The sequence below is a fragment of the Dromiciops gliroides genome, chromosome 2, assembly GCF_019393635.1.
Source record: "Dromiciops gliroides isolate mDroGli1 chromosome 2, mDroGli1.pri, whole genome shotgun sequence".
Taxonomy (NCBI): domain Eukaryota; kingdom Metazoa; phylum Chordata; class Mammalia; order Microbiotheria; family Microbiotheriidae; genus Dromiciops; species Dromiciops gliroides.
Genome location: NC_057862.1, coordinates 567,126,935 through 567,143,953, shown reverse-complemented (window position 1 = coordinate 567,143,953; position 17,019 = coordinate 567,126,935). Strand labels below are relative to the sequence as shown.

The following is a 17,019-nucleotide window of genomic DNA, read 5'->3' as shown; positions in this document are numbered from 1 at the left end:
GGATAAAGCAATGGCCCTGGATTCAGGAGTTCAAATCCAGCCTCAGACACTTGACATTTACTAGCTGTGTGACCCTAAGAAAATCACTTAACCTTCATTGCCCTGCCCCCCTCCCCACAAAAAAGGAAAAGAAAGAAAGAAAAGAAAAAGAAAAAAACACCTTGATCTTTCTCAACTGTGTTTCTATGAGATTTTAAATGCTCCAGAAAAGAATAATGGTTAAAAGACTAGGGCTGGATTTAAATAAAAGACTCTCTTACTGTTACAGCACGACTGACACAGAAAATACTCAGCCAGGTACTCAAGGTGGAGAGTTTGTTACATGTGGGCCCAAGGTGGGGGGGAGGGGTCAAACCTCCAACAATGGGCCCTGAGTCTTGTAGCCCACCTGGTTATATACAAAAAGAGTAGATATGGATAGTGGCAAGTTTATAAAACAAGAATGAGGTCAGTATTCACTGAACAAAGGATGCATAGTGGCACCTAGTGGTTTAGGCATTATTACAGGAAAGCAAGATACATATCAGTGTATCACATAAGAATGAGATAAGTGGTTATCATATAAGGGAGGCTTGTAGGTGCAGCTGGAGTACCTCAAGGCCAGAGCTTGTCTGAGACAGACAAGGTTAGAAAGCATTGATTACCTTTGCAGTTGGGATACAGCAAGGCCAGGGTCTGTCTGAGTCAGACAAGGTCAGAGGCTATGTGTGATTTTCCACGTCATCACAAAACTCTGAATATAGGCAACTGAGAAAGGAAGTAATGAATTTGTTTTAAAAGACTTATTTTATTAGAATATGAATATATTTATAAACTAATTGAAAACTTTAGCCATGACTTTAAAATCTGTGTGCAGTAAGAAAATAATAATCCCCTCATATTCTCAGTAACAAGAAAATTAAATAGAAATAATTGGGTTTCTGTCTAGCTAAGAAAACATTAAAAATCTATAGATGAAGGTGATATTTTAGGTAATATAGAATGTATATATTAAGAGTATTCTCAGTCCTGGCTATGCCTATGGGTTTACTCCATAGTCCTGCTCTAGATTCAGAGCAACAAAGCTATAAGACCCAGGCCTGTTAGTCTCTGCTGTGGTTACACAGCCCTGGACTAATTCCACAATTATGAGCTAAAAAACAATCCACTGTTTCTCCATGGATTTCTTGATCACTTCTTTGTAAGGGTACCATTCCTCAATCTTAAGTATTTGTTTCAGAGAGTCAGAATGTATAGCTTCCTTTGATTCTACCACTTTTTCTAGTATCCTTCATGATTACTTGAAATACGCTATCAGAGAACTTGATTTCGTCATGGCCTTTGGGTAGACCGTGTTTACTGGATCAGTTGTTTTGGGGATGTGTTCTTTTTCAGTCTTTTAATTTTAATATTTCCTTGTTTTCATTCTCCATTTGATCAACAAAGGATATGAATAGGGAGTTTTTAGACAAAGAAATCAAAGCTATTTATAGTCATATGAAAAAATGCTCTAAATCACTATTGACCAGAGAAATGTAAATTAAAATGACTCTGAGCTACCACTTCACACCTATCAGGCTAATATGATAAAAAAAGAGAAATGTTGCATGTTGGGAAAAGTGGGGCACTAATGCATTGTTGGTGGAGTTGCAAATTGATCCAACAATTCTAGAGAGCAATTTGGAACTATGTTCAAAGGGCTATAAAACTATGCATAGCCTTCAATCTAGTAATACCACTACTAGGTCTGTATCCCAAAGATATACAAAAAAAGGAGGAAAGGACTTATTTGTACGAAAATATTTAAATATATATGTGTGTGTGTATATATATGTACAAAATATTTACAGCAGCTCTTTTTGTGGTGGCTAAGATCAGTTGGGGAATGGCTAAATAAGCTGTGGTATATGATTGCAATATAATATTATTGTGCTATAAGAAATGACAAGCAGGATGATTTCAGAAAAACCTGGAAAGACTTACATAAACTGATCCATAGTGAAACGAAAAGAATCAGGAGAATATTTTACACAGTAACAACAATATTGTTCAGTGAAGAATTGTGAATGATGTAGCTATTCTCAGCTTATGATCCAAGACAATCCTAAAGAACTAACGAAGTGTACTATCTGCCTCCAGAGAAAGAACTGATATTGATTGAATACAGATTAAAGCATGCTATTTCTCACTTTTTTTTCTTTTAATCAATTCTTCTTGTATAAAATGACTAATATGGAAATGTTTTATGTAATTGCAAACATATAACATATCTAACTACTTATCTTCTTGGAGTGGAGGGAGGGATAGAATTTGGAACTCAAAACTTTAAATACAACTTTTTAAAATGTTTTGTTTTCCCATGCAGGAATTTACTTGTGTTTGAAATATTCTAATTTTCAAATAATCTTATTTTCATGAGGTTTTGCTCATCTTGTATTAAACTATTAATTCTCCTTTCAAATATTTAATCTAGGGCTCTAATTTCTTTTAATATTTTCTCCTAGAGAGCTCATTTTGAGGATAACATCATTTTCTGACTCTTGCTTCATTTATTTCAGAAATTCTAGTTGAAATTGTGGCCAAACTATGTTTTTATTTGAGGATTTGTTTGAAGATGTTAGGGAATGATTTTCTTCTGCTTTATGTCTTAGATACCCGTGGTTCCATAATATTTTTTTTAAAGCAGTATCTTTTTCTTGCTTATTCATTGGTGCTTTTTGTTAAGGTCAGTCTCTGAGCCCTTCTGGAAAGATGTTGGTGTCTTGTTTGGTCCTTATCTATATTATCTTTGTTATATACATTACCTTTGTTCTTCAAGGATCCCAGGGGCATCTCAGGTTAGCAGGCTGTGCAACCACTTTCAGGACCATGAGTATTCTGATCTAGGGCATAGTCTGACTACCTTCCCAGTCTGACCTTTGCAGGCTCTAGACATAGGTTCAGGATCTTAGTGACTCTGCTGTAGGCCTGGCTCTCCTTAGTGCTCTACTAGGCAGTTGCTGGCCCTAATTCATGCCAGCCCTCAGAGGCTCTACAGCTTCATAACTATAGAGCTAGAGGCTCAGTCAACAAGTATTTATTAAATAACTGCTTAATACTAGGTACTGGGCTTACAAATACAAAGAACAAAATAGTCTCTATTCCACTACTTACATTCTCATGGGAAGGTTAACAAGAACGTATAAAAATATGTTCAGAATAATTTTGGAGTTAACAAATGCAAATATATACAAAGTACTTCAATATAATATAATTTGAAATGGAGGGATTAACAGTGAGAAGGATCAAAAAAAGCTTCATAAAGAAGATGTTACCTGAGTTACATTTTAAAGAAGTAGAGAGACTTTTTGAGAGAGCTAAGAAGAGGGTTTATTTCAGGTATTTAGGGATGGCCAGTGCAAAGTCACAAAGAGAAGAAATTGAGTGTTTTGTTTTAGAAACTAAGGATAGGCTAATTTGGTTAAATGCAAGGAGGAGGAATAATGTCCAATGAGGCTGTAAATATAGGTTGAGTCCAGGTAAAATAGACTTTTAAAATTTATTCTAGAAGTGAGAAGAAACCACTGGAGTTCATTGAATAAGGGAGTTACATGGTCAGATCTATGAGAAAGAAAAATTACTTTGGCAGCTGTGCATAGGATAGACTGGATGGTAAGAGACTGGAGAAATGAAGAACAATTAGTAGGTGACTAGAATAATATAGAAAATTATGTGGACAATAGTCCAGCAAAGGAGATGGAGGAGAAATCAGATAAATAGGGAAATAAAAGGGAGAACCAAGAGAAAAATTAGTGTCATGAAAATCCAGAGACAAGAGAATAACCATGGTGAACCACGTTAAGTGTAACACAAATGTCCAAAGGGAAGAAGAGTGGAAAAGACTATCAGATTTGACAACTGAATAATCACTGATAACTTTGGAAAGAGTAATTTTTGTTGGGTGATGAAGTTGGAAGCAAGAATTCAAAGGGATTAAGAGTGAGGACCGAGGAAGTAGAGGTAATCAAGTGTAGACAACTTTTTTCAAGGAGTCCAGCTGAGAAAGGGAGGAGATAGAGGATGACAGCTTGAGAGGATGGTAGAACCTAGTGATTTTTTTTTCCTAAAGAGAAGTGAGTATATTTAAAGGCAGAAAAAAAGTTGAAGATTCAAGAGAGGTAGGATGATTGAAAATGCAATCTGCTGAAAAAGACAGGAGAGGATGGGATTAAGTTCATATGTAGAGGGCTTGACCTGGACAAGGAGAAAGGCCATCTCTTTGTTATAGACTGGAGAAAAAGAGGAGTGGAAGATTATGTCAAGAGAAGAGAATTCACATTGAATGACCTTAATTTTTCCAGTAAAATAAGAATCAATGTCCTAAGAAAGGAAAGCTATCCATAGTCATATGAAAAAAAAATGCTCTAGATCACTACTGATCAGAGAAATGCAAATTAAAACAACTCTGAGGTATCACCTCATACCTATCAGAGTGGCAAATAAAACACAAAAGGAAAATATTGGATGTTGGAGGGGATGTGGGAAAACTGGGACACTAATCCACTGTTGGTGGAGTTTTGAAAAGATCCAAACATTCTGGAGAGCAATTTGGAACTATGGCCAAAGGGCTATCAAACTGTGCATACCCTTTGATCCAGAAGTACCACTGCTGGGTTTACATCCCAAAGACATTCCCAAAAAGAGAAAAAGACCTATTTGTACAAAAATACTTATAGCAGCTCTTTTTGTGGTGGCTAAGAATTGGAAATCAAAGGGATGCAAATCAAGTGGGGAAATGGCTAAACAAGCTGTGGTATATGATAGTGATGGAATATTATTATGCTATAAGAAATGACAAGTAGGATGATTTCAGAAAGGCCTGGGAAGACTTGTCTGAACTGATATATAGTGAAGTGAGCAGAACCAAAAGAACATTGTGCACAGAGATAGCAATATTGTTTGATGAAGACCTGTGAATGACTTAGCTATTTATTCTCAGCAACAAAATGATCCAAGACAATCCCAAAGGATGAATGATGAAACATACTATCCACCTCCAAAAAAGGACTGATAGTGATGGAACACAGACTGAAGCATGCTGTTTTTCACTTTCTTTCATTTATTCTTTAATTCAAGTTTTCTTGCACAAAATTACTAATATGGTAATTAATGCTTTACATAATTGCATATGTATAATTTATATCTGATTGCTTAATGCCTCAGGGAGGGGGGAGGAGAGAGAGGGAAGGAGGGGGAAAATTGGAACTCAAATCTATAAATAAAAATGTTTCTTATTTTAAAAAAAAGTAATGACCTCAGCTGAGAGGGAGAGAAGAAGGAAGGGGGCTTGATAAGGGAAAAATGGAATAGCTTCTATGGGGAGTAATAAAGGACTGTCTTTTAGTGAGGGCCCGGGTAAAGTTAGCTCCCTTAGCTCATTACTCAGTTTTAGACCCCAGCTATGATCCCTACCCAGGCTCCAAGACCCCATTGAAGGACTAGAGTAATAGGAGATTGCCCTTAGTCCACATTCTGACAGACCCCAGCTCAGGATGGCACTGGAAGGTTCTGAGTCCACTTTTCACGATCAGGACTATACAGCTCTAGCTCTTCCTGGTATCTCTATCTTTATTCAGGGCTTCCTGTTTAGAGCCCCTCCCCCGTGCCCAGAGGTCTCTGGCTCTCTCTCTGTGATAACCTGATCTAGGAAAAGGACCCACTGTGGTTTCTCTTCAGATTTCCTAATCACCACTCAACTTGGTTTTCTGTCTTTGGTCAAGGACTGGTGGGGAGACAGTTGAGCTATACTGCTTTTTCACCGTCATCCTGGCTAGTTCCAAATCAAAATTGTCCATGAAGATTTTTCTGATCAATCGCCCCTTATTTCTCAGTGACAGACTGAGAAAGACATTGGTTTGGGGCAAGAAGAATTGTCAGTATGTCTTCTCCCAACCACAGATGTGGGGCCCTTTAGATAAGTAGCTGTGATTTCATAGAGCTATAGCATTTGTTTTATCTTTAGGATACGCTACTATGTATAAGTTTGGAGTGGCTGAACCTAGGAATAGGGCATATATTATTTCTATTGAAGGTATTATTCTTTAAGAAATTGATAAAGCTGCTATCTTTCAGTATGTAAAACCAATATGAATATATAGGCTTGAGGTTCATGGAATTATTGACATGTTTCTTGATAACATGCACACGAGCTGTGGAATACTTTAACTTTATGTGATCAACAACAACAAAATAGAACTTCCCGGATGATCAAAACTAGAAATAATCTCTTCTTCTCTAGTCTCCTCATATATATATGGAGACTAGCTATATGTATGTGCATGTGTGTACATATATATACACACATATACATACATATGTATACACATACATATATACACATGTGTGTGTATACACACACACACACTCCTTTATTGTCTTGTATTATAAGTTATCTTTCATGTCTTATCTCCTCCTCTTACTTATAAACTCTATAAAGTCAAAGACCTCCTTTCATTGACTCTCAGGGTTAAAAGGGACCCTGGAGACCATCTTGTACAATCTATACTTGAGCAAAAATCCCCTCTAAAATGTAGTTTTCTTTTCTTACTTATTTTTGCCTTACTTTCAATCCTCCATTATTCACATATGGTAGGAATAACATAAATATGTTAACATGGCATTCAATATGCCCTTAACTTTAAAAAAGAAAAAAATATATCCAGACTTAATTATTTCTCTTACAACAGGATTTTGTGCCCCTATATCAAGATTTTGAGAACTTTTACACCCGGAACCTTTACATGAGAGTCCGAGATAACTGGAACCGGCCAATCTGCAGTGTGCCAGGGCCTACATTTGATGTGATGGAACGAGTGACAGATGATTACAACTGGACATTTAGGTGAGTTAGTCTATGACCATGAGAAAGGTGTTTGGTTGAGAGAAAGTCCTTTTTGCTACCTTATATATACAACATTAAAAAAAAAAAGGAAGATAGAACCAGATACTTTGCTTTCATATCAATTAGCTCTCTCTCTTTCCCATGTGAGGTCTAGGGGACAGTTTACCATGATGAAATTTTCTAAAGCACCTTGATTTATATTGCAACTGAAACTATGCATATGTCGATATATACTGATTCTAGGAAACAAATCCATCCACACATAGGGGTTCTATGGAAAAAAGCTTCAAGAGCAAATTAATTACAAAAAGACGTGGACTCTCCTCTTGAACTCTGATTCTCACCTAAGGTTCCAATGATGGCCATAATTCAATCTTTTCAAATATTACTTTGCAAGCTATACAAATACATTTAAGAATATTCAGGAAAAACGAAGAGCTAGGTATTAATTCTTTTTTTTATAGAGGGTACCTTTGGTGCTTTAGAAGAATCTTGAGTCTCTTGATAAATTTTAATTGTGGAATTACTTTACCCACCACTGAAACGCAACTATGTTGTGGCAAAAAGAGAGTTTAGTGGAAAGTAAAAGAGCAAGTACTTTTATTTTTAAAAATTGTGAGTCATAATTGAAATAATTCCAAGTTGTAAATGGGCCAGAATTTGAGTGTTTGGTATATTTATCTGGTCCTGAAATGAAATATAATGAATGATTACTCTTTTTTTGCTCCTCTGTCATTTATTCACTTTAGGTTTACTGGAAGAATTATCCAGGATGTCATTAATATGGGTTCTTACAACTACCTTGGCTTTGCAGAGAAAACTAATGAAAGTTTAACAACAGTAAGGAATGCACTAAAGAAATATGGAGTGGGTGTATGCAGCAGCAGGCAGGAAATGGGTATGTACACTCACTATATGAGTCAATGTTCTCTTGTCATCTTAGTGTATCCTTCATCTACTTCAGAGTTGTGAGAATCAAAACATATGTAAATATGCTTTCACAATGCAAAATACCGCATTAATAAAAGGTAGCATTATTTTTACATGTTTTAAGAGCTTGAACTAACTAAATATAAAAAAACCAGAACTGGACCATCATTTTTACTTTTAACTAAAATAGCCTGCCTTATTAAGAGTAAAAATTATGGGGAAGCAATTCCAGAGCCTCTTCTGAAAGAAAATTATTATTATTGTTGTTAATAATATGTTTGTATAGCATTTCAGTTTTCAATATGATTTCATATTTATCACAGAAGTGTCATTACTAATAGGTATGTCATACTTTAACCCCTGCCTACTACACTCTGTAATTCTGCCAAATTAGCCTTTTCTGTTCTTCACATTGTAATACCATACCCCATCTCAGTGACTATGTTGGCCCTCCCTTGACTAGAATGGACTTTTTCATCACCTCCATTTCATAGATTTTTTTTTCCTTTCAGTTGTGGCCTCCAAACTACCAGCCATATAAAGCCTTTCCTAACTCTCTCAGTTGCTAGTGCCTTCCCTCTCAAACTATAATATTTAACTAATTTGAATTTATTTGCACTATACATATGTGTGTATATACATATATAATATGTATATATCAGCTATATACACACTTATTGTTTCCATTAGATGCAAATTCCTATAGGCAGGCACTTATTAAATATTTGTCAACTGATTGGTTTAAGATTTGTAAAAATTTATATATTGCCTCATTTGGTCTTTTTATATTAGAACATTCAGTGTTCAGAACAATACTCTTAAAAAAGCCAGGAGAGGTGTTATTATCATCATTTTGTAGATGTGTAAACTGAAGATCCATATGTTAAGTAACTTCCCCAAGATACTTGATAAATGAATGACAGAATTAGGATTAGAATTCAGGATCTTCAGACTTTAGTCCTACATCTAGTTCAACACTTGCACAATGTGGGCAGCTAGGTGGCGCAGTGGATAGAGCACCCACCAGCCCTGGAATCAGGAGTACCTGAGTTCAAATCCAGCCTCAGACACTTAACACTTACTAGCTGTGTGACCCTGGGCAAGTCACTTAACCCCAATTGCCTCACTAAAAAAACAAAACAAACAAAAAAAACAACACTTGCACAATGTCTCTGTGATGTACTGAATAATCTAGAAAGGTCCAGGTTTACCCATGAACTCAGGCACAGACTATAAGGCATTTACTTGATTAATGAATATGAAACCCTGTTTAAGCCTTGGAGTTAAGAGTTATTAACCACAAGGATTGTAATAGATGTATTAATCGTTGTTTCTTGTCCTTCGTTCTCCAAGAGGACCATGACATCAGCACTGAAAAGAAAGCAAAACCATATTCATTTTCTTTATTCTCCCACTGGTTAAATGTCATTTTCTAAAACATTCCCAGAATCTAATATATTTTATACTATATAACTTAATGTTAATTATCCAAATGGTCACAAAGTTCATGGCAATAAGCCATGAGTTTAAAATCATCAGAATTATAGTATTAAAATAGAGCAGCAAGATATATAGCATAATATGGAATGGTATCATGTTACTATTTCTAATATTTGTTTTGATTTGTTTGGACACATAATAATCTTATATATATGGTTAGTCAAATCACCAATAATAACTCTAAATACACTATTTCAATATCCCATTTCAATTTCCCTCTCCTCCTTACAATCTATTACAGTATGTTCAATATTCTCTAAACTAAAGTTTGGCAACCCTGTGGTTCTTTTCATTTTAAATTCCTACTGGAACAAAATAGATTTTGAAAGTTAAAAAGTAGTTGATTCTTTGTAAGTTATTTCCTATTTTGCTTGTTTTCAGCACTAAGTAAATGTCTTTTCAGGTTTTGTTAATCACCCTCAAAGATTCTGGGATCCAGTCAAAGTGGCCTCTACTTCTCCTGTCTCTGTGCCTTTGTACTGGCTCTTTCCCATGCTTCCTCACCTCTTTTCCTTCAAGATACAACTCAAGCACCACGGCCTACATAAAGCCTTCCCTACTTCTCTCAACAGCAAGAGCCTTTCCTTTCAAACTACCTTGCATTTAACTACTTCACATTTATTTATAGTATTTTTATATTTATTTCATATATAGGATGTCCCCAAAGTCTCAGTTCAGTTTTAAATTAGAATAACTTTGGGGACTTTTAAAAAAGACTTTCAGGATACCCTGAATAAATATACATCTTTTTTTTCTCTCCTTTGAGAATGAAATTCTAGAATACAATCCTTGCCATTGGTAATATTTTATTTACTATATTTATATCTCTCAGAGCCTATCACAGTACTTGGTACATAGTAGATTATTTCATAAATGTTTACTGATTGACTAACTTTCTTTGAAGGAATACATGTAATCCTGTTGATTTCCTGTTAGTAGGGACTGTGAACATAGACTAGCAACCAACATGTTTTCCTCGAAATCATCTGGTTCCTTTGAATGCATCTCAAACATAGCAGGCATTGAGTGGTATCTGAGAACCATCAAGAAGCTAAACTGGATTTAATGTTTCCCTTTGTATGTCAAAATAAGCTAAGTGAGGATCCCATTGCAAAGTTCTCTGCAAACGTTATAGTGCTATATAAATGTCTATCATTGTTATGATTATAATATTCCCTGAAATTAGAGCCACCACAAGAAAGCAAACATAAAAAACCCCATACTGATTGTATCTATGTAAAACCATAATAATAAGAGTATTATATCAACACCGGCTAGTTGATTAAGGAAATAAATCAGTTAGACTTCTTATTTAGTGGACAATGCCCACAAAAAAATAAGTGTTATGGGTTTGTTTTTTTTTTACTGATTTTTAACAACTTTTTAAACTTACTGCATTTGCATCATTTTGTTGTTATTCAATCATTTCAGTAATTTCTGACTCTTCATGGCCCCACATAGGATTTTCTTGACAAAGATACTGGAGTGGTTTGCCATTTCCTTCGCCAGCTCATTTTACAGAAGAGGAACTGAGGCAAACAGGGTTAAGTTACTTGACCAGGGCCACTCAGTTAGTAAGTGTCTGAGGCCAGATTTGAACTCAGGAAGATGTCTTACTGACTTCAGGACTGACACTCCATCCCCTAACTTCCCCATTCATCCTTTAGGCACAGTAAAAGAGATGCTTTGGGGGAGGCATCATAATGGAAAGAACACTGGATTCAAGTCCCTGCTAAAAGTTGTAAGAACTTGGGCAAATCAATTTATCTCACTACACTTAAATTTCCTCATCTGTAAAGACTTGTCTTTTCTACTTCACAGAGTGATTATGAATATATGAAAGACAAAATCAGATGAAAGGCAACAATATATGTGAAAGTCCTACTCTGTTGCCTCATCCTGTTGTAGAGGTAAATCTCTCTCACTCTACTCTGCATCTGCTGTCCAGCCTGGTTTCAACTCCAGGGAAGAAGATGCCCTCCCAGATTTAGCTCATCACCTATAATCTCATCACTATGCTGCTAATTCAAGCCTTAACTGACACTCCCTCCCCCTAGTCTCCTCTTTCCTCTGATTGGTTGACTGGAGTGTAAAACACTAAACTTTCCAATGCTCTCCTTTAGAGGGAAAAAACTGGACTTTTTTGGCTCGCTCTGCTCTGTATCTGCTGTTCTCCCTAGTTTCAACTCCAGGGAACAGGGCAGTCCCATGTAAAGTTCCCCTTGTTTCCCTTTCCCCTTTTCTGCCTCCTTTTGTGTATTATCTCCCTCTCCCCCACCAACAATAGATTATAAGCTCCTTACAGGCAGGGGCTGTTTTTCTTTTTTATTGATCATATCCCCAGCTCTTAGCATAGTGCCTAGCAAAAGCAGGAGCTTAATAAGTGTTTATTGGATTGAATTGGATTGAGTTCTTGTCAGTAGAGCTTAAACTCTGGTAGGTACTGACACACTGCAAAGGCTTCAAAAGTATGGTTCTGGGAACAGTCTCTTTTCCAAGAAAAATCAATAATGTAGAGTCACATTATCAATAGGCTGGTCATCAGGTGGTAAAACGTTTTGGCCACAGCAACCCATGAAAAAAAAAGAAAATTTTTAAATGGCTCTAAAATGCAGCCATCAACAAATACCATTTGCCATTGGTAAACATGAGACCATTGTCCAAAGACCAACAAATGGACATATTGCTAGAGGATCTGAATCATATCAATCTTAACATTCTTTTTTTTTATAGTAAACTACATTTATATGGTACTTTAAATGGAGATTTCCTTACAAAACACCCATGAGGTTGATTATTGCAACAACAATAATAGCTATCATTTATATAGTACCTTATACCTGAAAAAGAATTTTCTTTGCAATATCCCATCCTAATCATCATCTTTGTCTCACCATGCTCTTGCCTCTGCTTCCAATTTTTCCCCCAGTTACTATTGCTGTTTCCCTCCATCCTATTCCCTCCCCCATGATATTTACTCTATTTTCTATCTTCTTTTACACTATCCCTCCTCTAAAGTGTTTTGCTTCTGACTGCCTCTTCCCCAATTTGCCCTCCCTTCCTTTCCTTCACCCTCTCCCCTTATCCCCTTCCTCCCACTTCCCCACAGTGCAAGATATATTACTATACCCACTTATGTGTGTATGATATTCCCTCTTTGAGTCAATTCTGATGAAGGTGAGGTGCATTCACTCCCCTGCTCCTCCCCCAACTTCCCCCCCCCACTCCATAAGCTTTTTCTTGCTTCTTTTATGTAAGATACTTTGCCCCGAACCACTTCTCCCCTTCCCTTTTCCCCAGTGTAATCCTCTCACCCCTTAATTTTATTTTAAAGATGTCATCATGGGGCAGCTAGGTGACACAGTGGACAAAGTACCTGCCCTGGACCCAGGAGAACACAAGCCCAAATCCAGCTCAGACATAAGACACTCCCCAACTGTGCAACCCTGGGCCTGACCTCCAACCCCAACTGCTCCCCCCAAAAGATAAACAAACAATAAATGCTTTACAGATATCACCCCTTCATAATCAATTCCCACCTGTGCCCTCTGTCCAAATTCATTCCTTTCATCTGTCCTAATACTGAGAAAGTTCTTATAAGTTAGAAGTATCATCTTCCCATGTAGGAATGCAAACAGTTTAACTTTTTAACATCCCTTGTAATTTCTTTTTCCTGTTTACCTCTTTATGCTTCTCTAAGGTCTTGTATCTGAAAATCAAATTTTCTGTTCAGTTCAGGTCTTGTCATCACAAATGCCTGAAAGTCCTCTCTTTCATTGAAGTCCCACTTCTGCCCCTGAAAGATTATACTCAGTTTTGCTGGGTAGGTGATTCTTGGTTGTAATCCCAGTTCCTTTGCCCTCTAGAATATCATATTCCATGCCCTCTGGTCCTTTAATGTATAAGCTGCTAGATCTTTTGTTATCCTGACCATGGCTCCACAGCACCTGCATTTTTTTCTTTCTGACTGCCTGAAATACTTTCCTTTTGAACTGGGAGCTCTGGATTTTCGCTATAACTTTCTGTGGTTTGCCTCTTTTTCTGTCTGATCATTTTGCTAACGTATATCTTGACTTTTAACTCCTTAAAGTTGGGCCCTACCTCCAGGATGCACTGTCCCAAGCTCCAGGTGGTCCCAGGTGGTAATGATTTAAGGAGAGGCAGGTTCTCCACTCCCCTGGCCTGTGCTCTGGTCTGTTAATAGCCCCAGGCTTGCTTGCTCTTTAACCTCAAAACAGAATTCTGTCTCACTATGGTCGCTAGCTTTGGGAATGCTTATGCCCCTCCCCCACCCCAATACAGCAGAACTTTCCTGCCAACCTTCTAAGCTGTGTTTGACTAGAAAATGATCTCATCCAGTCCTTTTGAGGGTTCTGCTGCTCCAGAAATTGTCTTATGGCATTATTTGGAGGTTTTTTTGAGTAATCATGGGGAGTGCCGAGAACTTACTACCTTTCCTCTGCTGTCTTGGCTCTGCCTTAACAATCTTGATATAAATAAAACAAAAAGAAAGAAAAAAGTTGCAGTTATAGGTTAAGGGTGTGTCAAAGGTGTCTTTAGAAAAACAAAGAAAGGAGTTTTCAAAGTGAGTTTTACCGTATTCCCCCAAGGCTTCAAGAAATATGGGTCATCATATACTGTATTATTAATAATAACCATTTGGAAAAAAATATTACAGAAAAATATCAGTTCACACACCATCAGTTGCCAAGGACAAAATGGTAGATAAATTCTATGAAGAACCTTATAAAACTTGCCAAATTAAAACAATATGCTCTAATATTTGGTGAATTTTAACCCAAAGTTAGGAAAAGGTATAGACATGAAGAAATATATGGAAAAATATAATTTCAGAGGGATAAAAAAAATGAGAGCAAAGACATAAATTATACTGAAGCCTTATGCTTCCATGTTATGAACATTGTTCTGAAAAAAAAAAAGAACTGATAAGCAATGGACATGTAAAGTACCAAATAATATCACAGAGAATGAAAATGACTGCATTTTAATGGGCAGGAAAAGATTCATAAGGGGTGTGGGAATTATTCCTGAGTAATTTGTCAATGCACAGACAGCCCTAAGATCAGAATTCCTAATAAATGAGAAGAAAGATGAGTCATGAGAACAAGATATAGCATATAATTAATAATATTTAATCCATAAAAGACCCTAATCAGCAAACATTGTACTTACTTGAGAGAGAAGCGGTTACCAAAGGCAACACTGTGTTAAAATATAAACTTATCTGTAAAATCATATAAAGAATGATGATAGGGGCAGCTAGGTGGCACAGTGGATAGAGCACCGGCCCTGAAGTGAGGAGTACCTGAGTTCAAATCCGGCCTCAGACACTTAACACTTACTAGCTGTGTGACCCTGGGCAAGTCACTTAACCCCAATTGCCTCACTAAAAAAAAAAAAAAAGAATGATGATAGTCAGTTATGACTAATATCATCTCACAAATTGAGAGAAGCAGTGGAGCACAAATCTAGTCTAGAGAAAGATTGGTAAGATACAAACTAAGCAGGGCAGCTAGGTGGCGCAGTGGATAGAGCACCGGCCCTGGATTCAGGAGGACCTGAGTTCAAATCCAGCCTCAGACACTTGACACTTATTAGCTGTGTGACCCTGGGCAAGTCACTTAACCCCAAATGCCCCGCAAAAAACAAAAAAAGAAAGGTACAAATTAATCAAACTCATGTGAATGATATTCAGGGATGAAAAGAAAAAGAGGATTACAAAGCAAACAAAAAAGGGAAAAGATTTGAAAAAAATACAACAAACCATTTCTACATCAAGGATAGTGAAACTACCATGTTTGGGCCCTAACACAACAGTCCCTAAGATATTTAGAGAGGAAGCAAATGAATTAAAGAAGACAGACAAAAAAGCAGCCATGTATACAGGGAGGATGTCTATGCAAGAAGTGATATAATTGTGAGCACTTTGAGAGACTGATATATGAGGTATCTAAAAGACATAAGAGATACCAAAAGCATGGGGGGGGCGGGAATCTCAGATCTTACTGATACCAAAAAAAGTGACTCAGCAAAAACCAACAACTGATGTATATGCCTAATTTCCCATCTATTAAAATATCTTTATGAAGGATCATCTATACATGAATTGAGAGCATCCTTGATGATATTATTATTAAGGATTAAGCAGGGCTTTATAAATAATATTACCATCTCACAACTGACTGAAAGATATAGAGAATATTGAATCTCGTTGTGCTTGTTTGTTGATTACCAAAAGGTAGTCAACGTAGTAGAAACCACCTTATAAGCTCTTTTATTATAAGATGCCTCCCATCCAAATATTATCATTCAGGATTCCCTGGAGATGTAACGAGTATAGGCCTGTTCAATGACTTTCTGATAATAGGTATCAGGTGAGATATAAAACAGAGAGGCATATGCATGAGCAAAGTACCATCTTTGTGACAGAGACAAAATGCATAATCCAAGTCAAGAAAGAACTCTGTTAATGGTGAAGTCTTCCACGTGCTCCTGTTTGTGGATGACATTATATCAACCCCCAAGGCATAGCAGAGCCACTTGGAAATATCTGTAATCACTCAAAGGAGTTTGGGCCTTTCTATTTACACAATGGATGAGGAATATCTATTGCTACAGATTTCAATATGCACCTGAGCACATCCAAGATTTTGTTGATCAGGGACAGACAATAAATATTGTGAGTTAGAACCAACGTTGAAGAGAGTGGTATGGATTGCTTTTGGGAAAACTGCAAAGCACTTTTATTAACACTTGCTTTCCATAAAAGCAAAAGGCTCATATTTTCAATACAAACATTTTACTGGTGATGCTTTTTGGCAGTGAGACCTGGAACACCATTTCCTTTAAAGAACTAAAAACAAGGGGCAGCTAGGTGGCGCAGTGGATGGAGCACCGGCCATGGAGTCAGGAGTACCTGAGTTCAGATCTTGCCTCAGACACTTAACACTTACTAGCTGTGTGACCCTGGGCAAGTCACTTAATCCCAATTGCCTCACTAAAAAAAAAAAAAAAAGAACTAAAGACAAGGGGGCAGCTAGATGGCACAGTGGATAAAGTACCAGCCCTGGATTCAGAAGGATCTGAATTCAAATCTGGCCTCAGACACTTGACACTTAACTAACTGTGTGACTTTGGGCAAATCACTTAATCCCAATTGCCTCACCAACCCCCCCCCCCCAAAAAAAGAACTAAAGACAAGCATCACTCAGAGGACAAAGGAAAGGAGCATGGTAGCTGTGAGCAGGCTGCAACATAAAACCAACAAGGAACTCTAAAGAATAGGAATAAGGAATGACATCAAGAAATTGTATAACAGAAAGAAAAACTAGGCTAGTCACATGGCATGGTCAGAGTCCATGGTCACAATGTGAGAAGAAAAAGGGAAGTACTTTAACACTGTTGTGACCTTCTGGGAAGACAAGGATCAGGGTCATATAATCAATCAATAAACATTTAAGTGTCTACTATATACCAGACCCTGTACTGAGTGCTAGGAATAGAAAAAGAGACAAGAGACAGTCCCTGTCCTGAAGAATCTTACAATATAATGGCAGAGACAACAGGCAAAAAACATATATACATACACAGAGAGAATGAAGAGGCATAGGTGGATTGTTAGCTTCATCACTGTAGGCAATTCTAAATTTATGAGATTACTGATCCACTTGAGTATCTGAATATGTGAAAGTACTTTGAAAACTGTAAAT

At 36.9% G+C, this 17,019-nt stretch overlaps 1 protein-coding gene across 1 annotated transcript in view; it reads left to right on the top strand.

The window, feature by feature from the left end:
• SPTLC3 (serine palmitoyltransferase long chain base subunit 3) overlaps positions 1-17,019 on the top strand; it is a 218,069-nt gene that overhangs the window by 79,160 nt on the left and 121,890 nt on the right. The window contains exons 3-4 of the mRNA XM_043985477.1: positions 6,705-6,859; positions 7,609-7,757. Of these exons, the coding sequence (XP_043841412.1) occupies positions 6,705-6,859; positions 7,609-7,757 (304 nt within the window). The remainder of the gene's footprint in view (positions 1-6,704; positions 6,860-7,608; positions 7,758-17,019) is intronic.